The 19,488-nt window shown below is 39.0% G+C and overlaps 2 protein-coding genes across 2 annotated transcripts; both read right to left on the reverse strand.

Moving 5' to 3' along the window:
- Nucleotides 1-2,995: 2,995 nt before the first annotated feature.
- LOC106000032 (histone H2B type 1) lies at nucleotides 2,996-3,883 on the reverse strand. Its single transcript, XM_013035214.1, has one exon. It carries the CDS (start codon nucleotides 3,838-3,840, stop codon nucleotides 3,460-3,462), a length of 381 nt encoding a protein of 126 aa, XP_012890668.1. The 5' UTR covers nucleotides 3,841-3,883; the 3' UTR covers nucleotides 2,996-3,459.
- Nucleotides 3,884-4,292: 409 nt separating this feature from the next.
- LOC106000015 (histone H1.4) lies at nucleotides 4,293-5,309 on the reverse strand. The gene has a single exon (XM_013035199.1). The coding sequence runs from the start codon at nucleotides 5,251-5,253 to the stop codon at nucleotides 4,594-4,596; it is 660 nt and encodes a 219-aa protein (XP_012890653.1). The 5' UTR covers nucleotides 5,254-5,309; the 3' UTR covers nucleotides 4,293-4,593.
- Nucleotides 5,310-19,488: the final 14,179 nt, after the last annotated feature.

A 19,488-nucleotide genomic window follows, 5' to 3' on the forward strand; every position in this document is an offset into this window, starting at 1 on the left:
TGGGTCGGCATTTACAATTGTTAATTATAATATTTATAATGTTTCATTTAGAGGCTTTCCACTCCTCTATTCAGACTTCTAGCAAAGGTAGTCTATGTTAAATAAGGAATTCTTAGTAACTAGGCTTTTTAATAGCAATAAATTCCATTTATATAAATCAAATACCAATTAAATAAAAAAGATAAAATATCCCCTTGAAACTCCTCCACTCCTCAAGGATCTCTGTTTGATGAATCAATGTTTAGTAAACTTGATGGATTGGGCTGGGGTGGGATATGTAGTATGTCAGACTGTTCTCATTTTCAAGCAGATTACAGTTTTAATGCTTTGTAACTTTTATGGACAGATGCATATCTTCAATTACTTTATACAGTCACTTCTTTTCAGCATATCTCTCCTGATTAAAGAAATAAAAAAATATGTATTTGTTAGGTGTCATTTTACCATCAGAATTAATATTTCCTATATAAAGAGGGATCTTTTATATATGCTTGAGTAATGGTCTATATTAGGAATCTTTGCTCCAGTGTTACTTGTTACTATTAATTTTCACAGATAATAGCTCAACTTGTGCTTAGTCAAGGGATATCTCTGTATAACATGATTTCAGTTTTAAATCTTTCCACTCTTCTTGGGTGGAACTTATGTAGTTCAAGAGTGCATATTCTCTCCCCTTCATTTTGACTTGAAAAGATTCATATTTTGGCTGTTTAATTTTCATTTAAAGTCAGTGAAAAGGAAAACATAATTGCTACCAGTTGCTAAGTGGGAAGTAAATGGTCATTACTGGTTATAGAGATTCACATGAAATATCCCAATTCCTTTTAAAATAACTCCTAATGATGTGCTATTAATTACTGCTAGGCTACCCAATCAATTGAACCACTTTGATAACTTAGTTCTCTATTCTTGTTGTTACAGACATATGTATGCTTTACTTACCCTAATAATATCTTGATGTCTGTTGTTGTAAGTAGAGAACATGAAGAATGGGAGAAAAGAAGGTGCCATATTACAAATCTGATGGTTAACAAAGCCTCCCAAGTTTGGTGACATTTTAGTCAAGCCACCAAGGAAAATCTTAAGAAACATGGCAAGGTGGGAAGAATTTTATTTATTGTATGATAGCTATTAATTATTCCATTTCAGACACCAAATATGTGACTAGCTCTGCTTATTCATTTCTGCCTTCCTCCCCCCCCACCCCGACTTTTCTCTCCCACATTCTACTAAAGGCTTCTTTTTTCATCTATAAACTCTTTTCCTCCTATTATTGTTGGTTTACTTTCCATTCCTTTTCTGAGTCCTTAATTTGTTACTCTTCTCACACCTCTTTCCTGAAATGTAGTCATATTTTGGCTGGGAGATTTATGAGATATTATATTTATAAACTATCTTGAAATTGCCAAATTTTAAAATAGAAATAATAAAATGGAAAATATCTCTACAATTCTTGTTGCCTGTCAATGTGGCAAATTTCATAGTTTATGGCGAGGATGTGGGGGAACCACACAAGTGTTGCTGCTCATATAAAGAAAAGAAGCTCTTCATTCTCCTGCCCCCTCCCATTCTTTTCTTTCAGCCAGGATTTAGTGAAGGTAAATCAGAGAATACTCTTGTGACTGTTCATTTGAACAAAATAACCTCCTCTCCCAAACAATTCTCCAATGAGATATCCCCTTGGAATTTCTAGAAGCACAGTGGATCTAAATATCTACAATAATATGAGATAATAAAAAATACAAATAGCTGTGTCACTTAGTTATGTTTAATGATATGCAAATAACAATTGAAAAAAATGTTCTTAACACTATGGGTATAGCAAAGGATTAAACTTATCTAAAGAGTGATTGTCCTTGGGTAGGAGCTCATCTCTAGGCTGGAATTACTGCCAGAAGTTTGTTGTTGTTGTTGTGTTGCTTGTTTTTAAACCTGGGGTGGGGGGACCAGGCTTACTACAGTTCATTGAACAATGTGATTTGCAGTGGGAGCTTTGGGGCCATGCCATATTTGTAATACCTCTGGACAAACAGGAGACTAAAGACCAGTCATGAATGCAGTCATTTCTGTGGTCCAGGGTAAGTTTTCCTGGTTGTGAATAATCTGGGTGCATGTTGTTTTATGTCTTTGACAGAGATGTGTTTGAAACGTTGATGCATTCTTTTATTTCTTTACTTGGCCGATTTTAATATATGTCCTGTGAAACTGTAATTTTGTGTATCATAGTTTTGTGAGTTTATTTCCTAGCTGAGAGTGTTTTGGGAGACTTGAAAACTTCATTTGATGTCAAATATTACTAGTTTGTCTATTACTCAAAAATGAGATGAGTATTTTCATCAATTTAATGTGGTTGACAGTTTCTATAAGACCCCAAGCCCATTCAATTGCTTATAGATTTCTAAACTGAGAGACGCATTTTAGGTGTAGTAACAAGATAATGAAAGCAATTAGTTCTAATCCTCTGACTGAAAGTACCTTTTCTCTCTTTTTATCCCTAGTATTAACTCTAGTGCCTAGTCTCAAGACTTTCAATGACAATTTCTTGAATAAACTCAATTATAAGCAAACATGCTGTGAACAATTAAGAGTACAATTTATCAAGGAATTTGGACACAGTTCAAGTCTCTTTATTCTTCATGACTAAATTCTATTTTCTTCTACTTTTACTTTGCTCTGTTTTCTTATATTTTTAGAATTTTTCACTTCATTTAAATTATTCTAGTCATATTTCTATTTGGGAAATAACTCTCCGCTAGAACTTTCCATATCAGACAGCACTCCCCCCATTCCAATCCAGCTTCATCCATCTCGTGGTTTTATTGGGGGCTTCTGAACGAGTGTTTCTTATATGCTCAGCTATTCCTTCCCTGTCTCCATCAGTCTTTATTCCTATATTGAGCTCTATTTAGGCCGTACCCTATCCCTCAAAGTCACCTATTCAGGAAAGCAAGCGCACTGTATCTCACCGTAGACTCATATGGTCTTAACCCTATACCACAAAGCTACTTAGCTAAACAAAAAAGGGAGACAATGCTGAGGTCAGAATACACTTTTGTGCCTAGGAAAAGTAATTATCACCCCGTGGACTAATTCATGATCAGCGTGAAGAACTACATATGAAGACAGAACGACGTTTACTCACTTTATAGAACTAGCACTGTGGCGTGTGCAGTGTCTGGTAGGCACATTATTTCCTATACAACACAGAACTAAAACTGGCTGCGAACTACAAAGGGCGCAGTGGCGCATGCTCCTTAGTCCCGTCACTTGGGAGGGCGGCAAGATCGAGTTCCGGGTCAGCCAGACTATGACAAAAAGATGGGCAGTGTAGTTTCTAGTTCAGTACATAAACTTAAGAGAGAACTTGGGAATGGCAGAATTACAACTCATTTGTGGAAATCATGCATGGCTCTTAAAAGAGCCTTTGGGGTTAAGTGGTAAAACGCTTACTTGGCAGGTTTATTTGGAGCTGGTGTACTTGGTAACGGCCTTGGTGCCCTCGGACACGGCGTGCTTGGCCAGCTCCCCGGGCAGCAGCAGGCGCACGGCCGTCTGGATCTCCCGAGACGTGATGGTCGAGCGCTTGTTGTAGTGCGCCAGGCGCGACGCCTCGCCCGCGATGCGCTCGAAGATGTCATTCACGAACGAGTTCATGATGCCCATGGCCTTGGACGAGATGCCGGTGTCCGGGTGGACTTGCTTCAGCACCTTGTACACGTACACCGAGTAGCTCTCCTTGCGGCTGCGCTTGCGCTTCTTGCCGTCCTTCTTCTGCGCCTTGGTCACCGCCTTCTTGGAACCCTTCTTTGGGGCCGGGGCGGACTTCGCAGGTTCTGGCATTATAGTACAAATGGCACTATAGTACAAAAAGGCAGGGAGAAAAACAAAAGTAACGCAAACGGAAGCGTTGTCCTCCTTCCCGGTAATTTATAGGGCCGGTATTCAAATGAGGTTGGTAGGACTTCCTCCTCGATTGGATTACTTTACTGTGTCGTCACAAATGAGAATGTAAACGACACTTTGTCTACTCTTTCATTGGCTCTTTTTGTTGCAGGATTCACCCAATTGGAAAGCCTAAACGAGACTACTGAAAGCAGTTCTGAAAATAACTTTAAGTGCTTTCAGTCTGCAAGTTCTATGTTGAACTATTTTAAAGTTATGTCCTGGTACAAGGAACGGCGCCTAAAATAGCTAATTCCCGTCCACCCTTTCAACGAATATCCTCAGCTCTACAGTATGTTGGGCTATTACAAACATTTGAAATTCAAAATTTCCACAAACCAAACACCAAGTCATAATAGTATTTATTTGGTTACGTTATGCATACTTTGAGCTCAAAGTTTGCATGTGCGAACTGCTAACAAGTACGAGCCTTCAGAACTGGCTACCTAGAGCACTCCTGGGTTTACTGAACACTGAACATCAATGAACGTTTCCGGGTAATATCCCTAAGCCGGCGCCTCCCAGATAATCCCGCCCCCCACCCCTAGCAACACCCACTGAGTGTGCAACAGCTCTTTTTGCTGAGATCGGTGGGTGGCTCTGAAAAGAGCCTTTGGGTTGTGTTGTGCAAAGCAGTTGGCCAAAGGAACTTTATTTCTTCTTGGCTGCCGCCTTCTTTGGCTTGGCTGCCTTGGGCTTAGCGGCCTTTGGTTTGGCCGCCTTAGGCTTCACAGCCTTCGCCTTGGCTGGGCTCTTGGGCGCCTTCTTCGGCTTAGCTGCTTTCGCCTTCTTCGGGCTTTTCGCCTTTTTAGCTCCTGCAGCTGCCGCTGGCTTCTTTGCCTTCTTTGGGGTCTTCTTGGCGCTCTTCTTAGGGGTGGCAGCCCCCGTAGCCTTCTTGGGCTTCTTTGCAGCGCCGGCAGTCTTCTTGGCCTTAGCCGTACCTGCCTTTTTCGCTCTAGGCTTGGTTTCCCCGGAGGCCGCCTTTTTGTTGAGTTTGAAAGAGCCCGAAGCGCCGGTGCCCTTGGTCTGCACCAGGGTGCCCTTGCTCACCAGGCTCTTGAGACCCAGCTTGATGCGGCTGTTGTTCTTCTCCACATCATAGCCCGCAGCTGCCAGTGCCTTCTTGAGCGCGGCCAAAGACACTCCGCTGCGCTCCTTGGAAGCAGCAACTGCCTTGGTGATGAGCTCGGACACTGGGGGCCCGGACGCCTTGCGCTTCGCAGAACCTGCAGACTTGCGGGCCTTCTTCTTCACAGGCGTCTTCTCGGCGGGGGCCGGAGTAGCCGGGGCGGCAGGCGCAGTCTCGGACATGTTGACGCGGGCTTGTAGAGAGCAACTCGAGCCGGAAGCAGAGGCACTGGCCAGAACTCGGGCAGTGGCGCTGCGCCCTCCCGTTTATATAGGGCGGAGCTGCTCCGTGATTGGTGCGCTGTCCAGCCCGCCTCGCTGGCAGACACAGAGTGTCCTCTCCGATCCCGAGTTGTGTTTGTTACACCTCAAAAAAAGCCAAAAATATCAAAATTCTCTACACAGAATTGCGGGATTTTTCATGGATAATGATCCCCGAAGTCTCAGGCTTCATGCACATCTCAAATAATGGGGAAAGGATCAAACCTTGTGCCAAAAACTAGCAATATTTCCCGCCCTGCTCTGCAAATTTCAACTCAGAGAAACAAAACTTTCTATTTTCTTCGTAAATTATAAACTGATCTTTAACTCTGGAGTTTTTTGACCTATCAAATATCATTCTCCAAGTTGTTAGCTTCTTATATATCCAAGATCCATGCCACTGGCAGTAAGATTTTTATTACAAATCTGCACTTAAGTGAAGGAAGTAACACAGGCTCCTCGGAGAGTCCTGCCTATTGAGCCGAGGGCATTTGAGTTCATCAAACTGGTTTAGTTTAATGAAAAACAAATAACTGCCCGTTTGGGGTTAAATTTTGGACCCCTAGGACATCAATCTAAGCAACAATCCATTTATTTCGGTCTGATGTACCTAAGTTTTAAAATAATTCCTTGTGATAATTCCATTCCTTTCTGCTCCCAAGGGTTGGGGGCGGGGCTGTTGCTTCTCTCTTGCTCTGGACAACTACTCCATAGGTTGGGATACCTTGAATTTAGAATATTAGGGAAATAAGGGAATCCAAAACATAGCCCGGACACACACATGAAAAAAGATAAATTTTAAGTAATACGTAAATAATGCTCATAAAGTCATTGGAAGTAAAAGTGCACTTCACTTTGGAGAATTTGTCAGCAGCTTTGCTAAATTCTTTTGTCATATGTTTCGGGATTACATTGTAATATGATATCTACAAATGAAGCATAAGCATTGAACATAGAGTAGAAAGGAATGAGAAATGTAGGTTGGAAACTTAGTATTCCCATTGCTTGAGAAACACAGACCCCAATATTATTGAGTATCTGATGACATCTACCCACCATATATGGTTTCAGTCCTTATGATGATTATAGTCTATGTTTTCAGGAGCTCCTTAAAAATAAATGACATATAGGGACTGAATGACAAGTATGAATTTTATTCTCAGATATAGATCTTGGAAAAGTTATCCTGGCTAAGTAATTGCCTTCTGAAAACTTCCTTTGCCACGTGTTGAAATAACGATAGTTATTCAACTATTGAAAAAGATAAGTTGATAATGGAAGTCCAATGTAAGGGAGTATTTCTGGGAAACTGTGACTGGAATTTTTAAAACTGTAACCCACTCACTAGAGACCCAAGGAATTATATTGCTTACTACTACAAGTCTATTTGGCATACTTTTCTGGATATGATGATGACATATCATTGTACGTCAGTTTAATTATTAGCTCTTTTGCTCCAAGTAGTCATGTGCATAATATAAAACAGCAGAAATTTGGAACAAAACCAACACAGAATGTAAATGCAATATTAATGAGGTGTTTTAAACATTGCAGCCTTGTTAAATTTGACATAAAATGATACAAATTATCAGTATTAGTATTTCTTAAATCTTAGTATGTAGTTTCAGTGTAGTGTGTGCTAGTAAAAGGCAAATGTACACATACATATTAATAAAAAATACATAAAGCCTCAAAAGAGTACACAGAAACTGACTTTGTGGGCATTTAAAGAAAAGCAAAAATATACCTTAAAATGAAGTTTTCGAAACATATTGGATCTCAAATGCCTCTGTTTGTTTGTTTTGTTGGTTGCCGGGCTTGAAATCACAGCCTGGGTACTGTTCTTGAGCCTCTTTGTGCAAGGCAAGCACTCTCCCACTGAGCCACCTTTCCAGCCCCCAAATGTCTTATTTTTAAACTCTTTGGTTTATTTATTTATGTCGGTCGTGGGCCTTGAACTCTGGGCCTGAGCGCTGTCCCTTAGCTCTTCAGCTCAAGGCAAGTGCTCTACCACTTGAACTACAGCGCCACTTCCGGTTTTCTGGGTTTATTGGAGATAAGAGTCTCATGGACTTTCCTGCCCTGCCCGGGCTGGCTTTGAACCTCGATCCTCAGATCTCAGCCTCCTGAGTAGCTAGGATTACAGGCGTGAGCCACTGGCACCCGGCTACACTCTTTGTTTTATACTTGATGTAGCTTTCAAAATTCTGTGATCATTCAGTTCGTTTCTGATGAATAAAAGTTTTTGACTATGAAGACATTGAAGACTGATTTGATTAAGTTAAAAAATACTTTCCTTTAGTGAAATAAGAACAATGCCAAAAGTTTCACCTATTTATTGGTGTGCTGTTGAGGCTAGGTCAAAATTACATTTGTATAGGCACATTTTTATTCATATGTTTTAAATATTAATTTGAAGGCTAGGCTTCGGATGAGTTTGGATCTAAAAGATTTTCTCTACATTTCTGAGTTTGCCTGTGCGACTTCAGAGTAGCTGTCTAGGGTAGATATGACCACAGGTTGGGAAGACAAGGCAGCAGCAACTGAATCCTGTTCATATATGACTAGACACTATAATAGGCTCAAAAGGGGGAAGGATCCTCCAATTCAGGATCCTCCAATTCATTATTTTCCATTCAAAGTATTGGATTGAACCTCAACTACTGATGTGCAACTTGAATTCCCTAGGACAGCATTGCAATTTCTTACATCATTTGATCATGCTTAATAACAAGTATCTTTCAGGACTCCTGTTTGGGCTCCTCTACTGACAGAGAGCTTTACTGCTTTGATGGCTTTCTTTTTGAAAGAAATTTATTCTGTTTACTTTAAACATTAAAAAGATAATTTTTCTTTATTTAGGAGACAGGGTTTTGCTATGATGTGTCCCAGGTTAAATTCATGGTCCTCTTACCTTAGCCTCTTGAATGCTGCAATTTTAGGCATGAGCCACTATTCCCAGAGCCTTCCATTTATTGAAGACTGTACTGTGTGCTACATGAAAGGTCTTCCTTAACCAATTCAAAACTCTTCTGCTAGTGTTCCCCTTTCAAACAGAAGAAGAGCTTGAAAAAGCTAAGGAAATCTGAGCAGAATGTTGGTAAACGGTTCATGCCAGATTACAGCTCATAGCAGTTTGATTTCAGAGCATGTGATGTTATTTACCAGTGTTTCCTACAACATTGCAGGTCTTGAAAAGCATTAAAATGAATGTCATAGTTTGAGGCCAAAGGGTTTCTTTACAAAAATTAAAATACTACAATACAATGTGTGTACATTATTTTGTAGACAGATGTGCCCCACCCTTCCCTACCTCTCTTTTCATGTAAAGGACATTTCTTCCTGTGTGGTCTCATATGTCCACAGTGGCTGGAACAATGGATTCAATTCACTGCTTTCACAGTCACTAAATATTCTCAAGTGCATTGTTCTTTAATGTGTTAAAAATAAGTTTGTATTGCTGACATTTCTTTAAGCCTCTAAGGAACCCTGTGTGATAGAAATAGTGGACCCATTGATTATTTCCATTATGGAAATTATACCTGGCAAGTGTGCTACCAGTAATAAAATGATTTGTAGAAAGAGAAAGACAGGCTTCTGCTTGATTCATTTTACTACATAATCATTTGTTTCAAGTACTCAATTCTGGTTATTGCCATCTTAATATGATGTGACTATGATTGTTTTTTTTTTTTAAGGCAGAGTTTGGGAAAGACAAGTTTTAAACTAGACAAAGAGTGTCGTCTTAGATATGGTTTCTCTTTTAAGTCAACAACTAAAACTATAGGATGCATGTACAGGGTTATTCATTGTAACATGGTTTGGAATAGATTACTATAGTAGCATACAGTAATATAATAGAATACAATACTACAAACAATCTTAAAGCTTAAATGGGTAGTTGAAAAAATAAGGGAACAATCACAATGGAATAATACGCAGCTACAAAAATGATTAGGGAAGATCTTTATGGACTAATATGTACTTAAATTCAAAATAAGTACTTAAGTGACAAGATGAAACAGAAAAGATCCATAGTATGATTCCATTTGTGGGAGACAGAAGGGGCTATAAAAAGGCAAGTTTTACTAGCTTATGTAGAAAAGAAAAAGGAAAGATAAACTAAATCTAAAAGTATTTCTGATCTTTACAAGGTAAGGGACAAAGAGATGGAGAGGAGGGTGATGGGCAGACAGTAAGAGGATGAAGAGAGATTGATGCAGGGTTTTTTTTTTTTTGTTGTTGTTGTTATTGTTGGTCATGGAGCTTGAACACTGGGCTGGGTTCTGTCCCTCAGCTCTTCAGCTCAAGGCTAGCACCCTACCACTTGAGTCACAGCACCACTTCTGGCTTTTTCTGCTTATGTGGTGCTTGAGGAATTGAACCCAGGGCCTCATGCATGCAAGGCAAGCACTCTACCACTGAGCCAACTTCTCAGTCCTGATGCACTTCTTAGTATGTCTTTTCATATAAGACTAACTTACAACTGTAGTGATGCCTTACATACTGGCAAGACAAACTATTGAATGAAGAAAATATTAAAACCAACAGCAATGGGAGAATCCAAAATAGAATAAAAGTAGTGCCAATGAACCAATCTGTGCTCAATTAATAATATAAGAACACCAAAAGGATTGAGTAAAAGGGACATAACCGTGGAGAACAATATTGTCCTGTAAAACTGAGGACTAAAATGATACTGTAATCTAGTAAAAATGTTCTTTCAGGGATGTGACTTATTGGCTCTGAAACTATGCACACACCTGCATTGAACAAAGACGTTCAATTATCTATATCATAAATAATGGGATCCAGTGTTTTCATTGGAGCAAGATGTATTTGCCTAAAATAAAGCTCATATGCTGCATTAGAATCAGGGATATTTAAAAACATCCCCAATTATATAGAGCATAGGTTTGTGTGTATTTAGGTGCATGGGTCAGTATATGTGTATACCACAAGTATCTTCTTGTCCTGTCATCTAAGAAATCATAGGAGCAGTTAAAAACCAAGTAGCAATTAGTACCCTAGCACACAATCTTTGGCCTCTCCGCTCCAGTCCTCAACATAAGGAACAATAAAAGGAATCAGGGTTCTGTAGTAGTTCCAAGGCTGGGGTAGAGAAAGTGTGTGATGGGTTTGGAACATTTTTCCAGGTCCCAAAATAAGGAGGAAAAAATAACAACAAAAGAAAACAAAGCATGCAAACAAAATGAGTAAGCCAGTCTCTGGGAGCTCCCAATTTCCAAAACAACAGAATAAAAACTAATTTGGGAGGAAACTATGAAAATACATGAGCATTAGAAAGTGATAGTTCCTGAGAACACTTTGCAGTCTGGCTATTGCAGTTCTGGAGATAGACTGCTACATTTCAACTGGCCATGTTTATTGTTTACTAGATGATTTTGAGAAATATGTTAACCTCCATTGCTTCTCATGCCTAAACTTTGGATGGGAATATTACAGTACACTCGACTGTTGTTGTCATTTGTCTTACTACTCATATTAGGAAAATTATATATCCCTTCCCATTGATAGAAATTTGTAATATCTCTCCTCATGTGAGAACTAATCTTTCTTAGTATAATCTTGCCAGTCACCAACATGTGAGTATGTAGGGGATAGATACTTGAAATGGCATGTGTCTACTTTAGAGCACAATCATCAAGAGAAATGAATTCCCTTTGTGCCACTTTCCTTTTACTTGGATCCTTCTGTAATTAAATTGTGGAGGAGAGCCACTCTCTAGATGTCTGAAATAACCTTTCCTGTTGTTAAGCACCAAGATTTGCAGATTATTGAGTTACATAATTATACCAAATATAAGACAACTTTTTTCTACTTGGGATTATTGCTAGGATTAGATTGTATTTCTGAAGTGCTTATAACATTGTCTTCCACCTAGTAAGTATATGTGTTCCCAATTACCATGATTATAGCAATCTAAATACCTATGAGGTAGACTTCTAATCCACATTTTAATATATATGCACTTGAATTAAAAATAATATGACAGATGAGTTTATTGCATTATTTTCTAACCAGGAGAGACCAAGTACACATTGGACAATACTCTATGACTATAGAATTATAAAGAGTATTTATTTTTTCCATTAAGCTGTGGTTTCCCGATCAGTTATAATTTAGATATGGAAACATACTGATAAACCATAGCATAGAATGAATATAAAGTACTAAGAAGTATTTTAAGCACCTTACCAAAATTGATCCATTCCTTGTAATAACCTTATGTAATATTATTATCACAGTTGCCAGAAGACTAAACTGAATTCAAAGATTTCAAGTAACTTGTCTTAGGGTCTTACAGCTAAAACAGCAAATTCAGTTGCCTCTCTCTTGTTGAGGAGATACTAGTGACTAATTCTAGTACCTGTTGTAAATGATTGTTATCCTAAGTATAACAACATATACAGTGCACCTGTTTGGCACCTGCCAAATGAGTGTGAAACACTGAGTTCAAGTCTTTGTACTGCACAATAAAAGAAGGAAAAAATAAATATTATTTTAATATTTGCTACCTTTAGTTTTAAGTGTTCTTTGATTTGAGAGTAAGGTAGGAACACGGGATTCAGCAAGGAAATTCAAAATACAATCATTTGTAAGGAAATACAAAATACAATCACTTGATATTCTAAGAAAATTGGTTTCAGGACCTCATTAACACCAAAATCCATAAATTCTCAATAGTATCATATTTCATATTATCTGTGGAATTCTCCTGTATACTTTAATCTCATGACCTCTTATAATATCTACTATGTTTATGTCATGTACATAGTTGTTACACTTTATTATTTGAACTTAAATAACCAGGAAAAAGTTTCAATATATTGAGTACAGACATAAGTTTTCAAGACTATTTTAGGCTTGTGCTTGGTGGAACCTGTGCTTAAGGAGAACCTATTCACCTTAATTGATGAAGTCATCGAGGGATTCATGCCTGCTTGTCTACAATCTCCATCAGCAGTGCACCTCATTGGTGAGGTAGATAACTCAATATATTGGGTTTCTTTTTCTTTCATTATTATAAAAACTAGAAATCTACTTCTATATTGTTAAGAGTACAAAATATGTGTGTTGTGTTCAGTTTCTGCTAAGTTTTGTCATTTTGCCTGTTTACTCTTTGATGTGGTTGCACATCAGAAAACTACATTTCCCAGGTACACCTTCTTTCTGATTTCACCAATGGGACAAACTAAAGGAAGATGATGGTATTTTTCTTCTTTGCTTCCTGGGTCTTTTCTAGTGTCTCTGGTAATCAGAATCCAGACCAAGCAGATATCCCTTCTCCTGGCAGTGACAGCTCTCACCTTATCAGCCTGTGTTTTTTCTGCTTTACCACAGAATTCTAGCTGTAATTTTGAGTGCTAGTGGCGTTTCCTATGTTTCTCTATCTCAGCAGAGGTAGTGACTTTCTATTCTAGTTTATCTTTGGTTTTTCCTCCTGCCCTTGAGGTTCTTCACTTATACATCACCTGCTCATCTAATTACCTCTTTTAAGATCCTTTTATATGAAATCTCTAGTGTGATTGTTTTCATTTCTTTATCCAGAGTAGGTGAATACATTCTACATTCACAAACAATGGATCTGAATATAACGGATGAATATTGGGTTTTTCTGGTTCACCCTCAGCTGTAATGGGGTGAGCTGCCTTGAATAGAAACCCATGTGACAATAAATTTGGTCCTGGAACAACTGATTCTGCCAATAACTTTGTGAGTGAGCTTGGAAGTGGTCTATTTCTACGCTAAGCCTTGAGATGGCAGCAATCCTGGTCATTGCCTTAATTGCAGCCTCGTGTCAAATCCAGAGGTGCAAGCTTCCCTGAGCTCAGATCCTGGTGCTACTAAATGTCGGGATGATTTGCAATATACATGTAGATGATGAATAACCACTGATAACTCCATCTATAAGAAGTGAAAAGATGAGAATGCTTAAATAGCAGTTCATCATGAGTGATCAGGAAACACAAAGAGAATCTAACATGGAAGATATTACAAGGTTTCTGAGAGAAAATACTCAAGGTGATGTTGGCCTGTAGGCTGGACTATTAATGGAAAATTCTCACTGGTAATCCAGACAAGTACTTAGTGCCTAAAGGCTGACAAACATGCTTGTAAATCTAGCTTCTCAAGGGATTGAGCTTTAGAGGACCACAGTTCAAATGTCGCCTGGGCAGAAAAGTCCACAGGATTTCATCCCAATTAACCAGCAAAATGCTACACTGAGGATGTGGTTAAGTTACAGAGTGACAGCTGCGAGCAAGAAAGTTGAGCTGGAGTTTGAAGCCCTAGCTTCAAGCCTCAGTAAAGGCATAAAACAAACAAACAAGTGAGAGAAAACAAGTAGAATAATTGTCTCAAGGAAATATAATACAAAATAAGGGAGCTGACATATGGTCAAAATTGTACTTTTGTTTCTATTATCTCATACAAACTCAGGAAAATAAATGAAGAGCCTTGAAGGTTGCTGCATCTGGTTTGATATGTATAAAAATAAATAGAATAAATTGCTCAAAATCAATTTCTTTCCTTTTTTTTTTTTGTCAGTTGTGGGGCCTGAACTCTGGGCCTGGGCACTGTCCCTGAGCTCTTCAACTCAAGGTGAATACGGTACCACTTAAGTCACAGTGCCACTTCTGGCTTTTTCTGCTTATGTGGTACTGAGGAATCGAACCCAGGGCCTCATGCATGCAAGGCAAGCACTCTACCACTAAGCCACCTTCCCAGCCCCCAGTTTCTTTCCTTTTTTGGGGGGGGGTTCCAGTCGTGGGGCCTGAACTCTGGGTCTGGGCACTGTCCCTCAGCTCTTCAGCTCAAGGCTAGCGCTTTACTCCAGTCCCACTTCTGACTTTTTTCTTTTTGCTCATGTGGTGCTGAGGAATCGAACCCAGGGCCTCAGGCATGCAAGGCAAGCGCTGTACCACTGAGCCACCTTTCCAGCCCCTCTTTCCTTTTTAAAATACCATTTGCCATTTGTTTCTCTCATAATATTATAACTAATTTATTTAAAAAAGAGATTAGGGTATTTTTCAGGTGTATTGGCTGTACAATATAGAATTGGAGCAGCCATCCAGTGAAATTAAGCAAAACAAAATCTCTAAAGAAATACACAATGCTTGCTTTAACATACTGTTGTATCATCACATAATAATATCACAGTAAATATTATTAGCAAACAACAACTAAAATTCATTGAGGGTTCCTTCTGTGTTTTCCCTCTTTAAGTTCGTCACACATCATGTTTACTTTCCTAATACCAGTATGAACTTAATTCTCGGTGTATTCTGAACAACAAGTTAGATTAGGAAAACACCAGAAGCTGAGAGGTGAACTCTTAGATTTGTCTTGCATGACTGAGGCCTTCTGGGGCATTGCAGAATGAAGTGCTGTCTTCACACACTTGAATTTAATACTGTGTGTCCAATGTGGAAAAATGTTAAAATGTTCTTTAAAAAGACAATACAAAATGAAAAGGAAAGTAAGATGGTGGAAAAAGAATAGACACAGAAAGGGAGCATGAAATGGAAAATTACAGAGAGAATTGTTGGTTTGTGGCTTCCATTAGGAACATTTGAGCAGATGAAAATAAGGTGATTAGAATAATGGTTAAAAGTTTGCCTATAGGGATGTGGCTCAAGTGGTACAATGCCTATCTTGCAAGTGTGAGGCTCTGAATTCAAATCCGACTACTGAAAAGCAAGCAAGCAAGCAAAAGTTAAAAGTTTGACTGGTGGGTTTTTCCACACCTGTAATTCCAGTTGAATGGGAGATGGATATTGGAAGAATGCTGTTTGAGGCCAACAAAATTCTAACTAAAATAATTAAGCAGGTATAGTGGTACATACCAGATAGCTCAGTTATGAGGCAGGCAGAAGCTGGCCAAAGAAAAATTATTAGAGACCTTATCTGAAAAATAAACTAGAGTAAAAAGGGCTGAGGGCATGGGTCAAGTGTAGAGCAGTTGACAAGCCTGAAGCTCTGAGTTCAAATCCGATTTCTACCACTAGCCCCTTATTGAAAGCTTTTATCTTTCACTAAAATTATATCTGCCACATATTTCTACTGACTGCCACTCTCTAGGTCATTTAACTTTTGCTAGCAGATCTTTCTACTCCTGCTTTCTGGATCACCTGACAGCAGGCACAAGCTGGTTAGTGGTTGAAACAATGGTGAAACAATGCCTTTTCTCATGCCACAGCAGAGCCACTTGCCTGGACAGGGGTAGACTCATGCACAGAACTGCCCCACAGTCTATGTTCTCCATTTTTCATAGAGAAAGCAAAGAGCAATTTTTAATAAAGACAATAAACATTTTCTGTGTGGGTGTCAGCTTGTCAGCACCTGGGAACATTGGTAGATCCTCCTCCAGGGAGAGAAGCAACCATCCCTCCTAGTGCATTGCCAGGCAACCCAGAGAAAGTCCCTTGGGTTACTGGTTAAAGAGTTCTCCTTGTATGCTCATGGTTTCTTTGCCTTACTGATTATTTTGTGCCAACACTCTCCACTACCAGCATTACCATCTGACAACCACAGCCCCCTCCACAGAAGATATACACCCACAACTTCTGAGAGTTGGAGAATGATCAAGAAGGACGTCCCCCAGAAGGTGTTAGTTTAGCAAAAGTTTGAGACAGGTGAGATACTACAAGAAGTGTGTTCTAGGCTTCCACATAAAAGTTTGAAAAGGATACATAAAAACCAAAGTGGTAGGAAACTATACCAGAATGTTATGTTGTAGATGAAGATATAAGAGAAAGGGTTGAATATAAATTAACCCAGAAGTATGGGCGTCACTTGGGAGGTGAGACAAGACCCTTCTAGGGAAGAAAACAATATAGCAGTGTGTGTGTGTGTGTGTGTGTGTGTGTGTGTGTGTGTGTGTGTGTGTGTGTGTTTAAGATAGTGATGTGATTTACTGTGAAATATTTAATAACTAGCTCTCCAAAAGCAAAACAAATGTATATTTGTATAGTACTGCCTATATGGCCAATTTCAGTCTACCAAATATTACACTGGACACAGAGCAGAAAACAAGAAAGGATTCAAAACAACACATAGATTTTTAAATAGCAGACCTAGAGACTGACAAACAAGGACAGTAACACAACCCAGTGTTTTACATTGCAAAACCATGGAAATGTGTGTATATGTGTGTGTATATGTTTGTGCCAATCCTGAGGCTTGAATTTAGGGCCTGGACTCTGTCCCTCAGCTTTTCCTGCTCAAAGCTAATGCTTTGTCACTTTAGCCACAGTTCCACTTCTAGCTCTTTGGTGTTTAATTGGAAACCAGACTCTCACTATCCTTCCCTGGCTGGCTTTAAATTGCCATCTTCATATCTCAGTCTCTTGAGTAGGATGATTACCAGCATGAACCAACAATGCCTGGTCATGTATATACAAGAATATTCAGCTCAAAACCCCAGTCTCCCTATTATCTGAAAGGAAGGAAATGGGGGCTTCCTCTATGCTCTTCCCATTTATTTTTTCATCTCATAGTACCAAGGTATACAGGATCTTTTTCCTGAGTGGCTATCCATATTTTTCTCTTCGCTATCAAGGTGGCTCAGGTTTCTCATGAGGATAAATTCTCCATATCCCCACTGAAGGCAGGCAGTCACAGTGAACCCCAACAGAATGGTCTGAATAAAAACGTTTTTGGAGACTGCTACTGGAAAGGGATTTGCCAGTTACACATTCACCCACGCCATTGGGACTCCTGTTTTGAAACCTTGAGAAGAGCTGGTGAAAGTTGAATGGAAGATATGTGTGGGCACTCCGCCACCATTTCAAACCAGCATGTCTATGAGGTTAACTCCTCTAGATCTCTCAGGGGTGAAATGTGCGCAGATGTTACTACTCTGATTTAGCAATTCCAATGATTTCAAGCTCAACAGGACAAAGTCAGCATATCCCTGATGAAAATCTCAGTCTCTGAGTTCTGCTTTTGACTCTCTCCCCCCACCCCCACAAGGCACTAAAAACTCATTTTACAGATGTGAAAAACATGGTATTCAAGCTGGTGACTATCTCCAACTCAGACACTTGGCAAATGACAGAGCTAAAGCCCAAGTCTCCATCCCAGGGAATCCAATTTACAGTTTGTTATGGAACCTTTCACTCTTCATTACGGAATAAGTAAATGCCCTTAAAAATTATGAATCACAAGCTGGCCATTGGTGGCTCATGCCTGTAATCCTAGCTACTCAGGCTGAGATCTGAGGATCATGGTTCAAAGCCAGCCTGGGCAGGAAAGTCTGTGAGACTCTTATCTCCAATAAACCACCAGAAAACTGGAAGTGGTACTGTGGCTTAAGTGGTAGAGCGCTAGTCTTGAGCTGAAGAGCTGAGGGACAGTGCCCTGGCCCAGAGTTCAAGCCCCATGACTGACCAAAAAAAAAAAATTATGTTTCACTCAATCTCTCTCCCTCCCTCTCTTTTCCTCTCTCCCGGGCCTCTCTCTCCTAATCTGTCTATCCATCTGAGTTTGCTTCTTTGGAAAACCCTAAACCTTAATACAGGATGGGTTTTACAATTAAGAAAAATCCTCACAGTACAATGTAATATAACTGTGTTTAGGGAGCTCCATGTGTATTTTTTTTTTTAGAGAATATTCTCCAGTTGTTACTAAAAGAGAAACTATAGAACAGTATGTACAATCTACTTCTTCTTAAGAGTGAAAAAGTGTGAGACAAAATATATATTGATTCCTTACTATCATCAGCACAAATGAATACTGGGAGATATACAGTAAACAAACAACAACAACAAGACAATCAAGTGGGGCGATGTGGCAGGATGAGTTATTTTATACTTACATCAAGTGGTTTGAACTTTGTGAATGTATTCCTCATTCAAAAGATTAGAAATTTTGTACAAAAAATAGAGTCTCTGGCTTAATCTTTGTCCTCTGGCTCCTGATTATTCCCAATTCACACATGTACATACACTGAAATAAACCTAGAATATATTTTCAATAAAAAATTACGGGTTCAGAATCAGTGATGTAGGAACATTGACATTGTTCACCCATTTATTTCTGAGATGCGGTGGGGATTCAGTAAATACCTGCAATCCTGACATCTCTCTGGAATGAGCAGCTTTTGAAACCTAATCAAGAAGAAAGCAAAGTAGATCTATCTGGGAACCTCCTTCTCCACACTCTTTGCATGCATGTACTGATATTTCTCTTTATAATGACTTAGTTTCTCAGTTCTCAATTTTCCTTATAATGAGTTAGCTTCTCAATAATGAGTTAGTTCTTCTCAATTCTTCACATATGAACTCCCAGTGGCAAAGGACCTACCTCCTGGGAAAGATGCTCTAATTTTCCTCTTCAGATACAGTTGCTAGATTTAGCCATATAAATACAGAATGTCTGGTTAAAATTGAATTTCAGAGAAATAAAAATTGTTTTTGGTTTTGACTATAGTGTGGCTTATTCAACATTGGCAGATATACTAAAACAGATATTTGTTTCTTATCTGAATTTCAGATCAAACTGATGTTATGGTGACCTTAATCCTAAATTGCCTGGAGAAAGCTGGTTAAGTGCACTTACCTTATTAGCCTAAAGGGACAATAAATGCCTAGCCTAGTCCTAGCCAATAAAATTTCTGTGATAAGTAAGCTCTGGTAGCACATACTGTTAATTCTAGCTACTCAGGTGGCTGAGATCTGGCAGATTGTTGTTTGAGTCCAACCCAGTTTAAATAAGTTTGCTAGATTACCTCTTTAAAATAACAAACAATGGTACTGGAGGTGTTGCTCAAGTGACAAAGCAGTGAACTAACAGACATAAAGTTCTGAGTCCAAATGTGAGCATTACTTTTCACAATAATATTTGTAATGACCAACATTTGTCTATGTACATTGTATCCAACACAGTAGCCACTGGCAGCTTGAAATATAGTTAGTGAGACTGTGAAAATGATTTTTAAAATTATTGAATTTAAAATCTGACAAGTAGCTCTAACAGCTGCCATATTAGTTTTTTTCTCTCCAAATTTAGCTGTTGGAATTTAAGAATAATTGTAGACTAAACTGGTTCATAACTCAGGAAAAATTTCTGGCCCCTAGAGTATAAACAGTGAATAATCTGTTCTGCTCAGGTATGTTTTGTTGCCAACCTAGT

This window comes from Dipodomys ordii, unplaced genomic scaffold (assembly GCF_000151885.1).
Source record: "Dipodomys ordii isolate 6190 unplaced genomic scaffold, Dord_2.0 Scaffold206, whole genome shotgun sequence".
Classification (NCBI taxonomy): Eukaryota; Metazoa; Chordata; class Mammalia; order Rodentia; family Heteromyidae; genus Dipodomys; species Dipodomys ordii.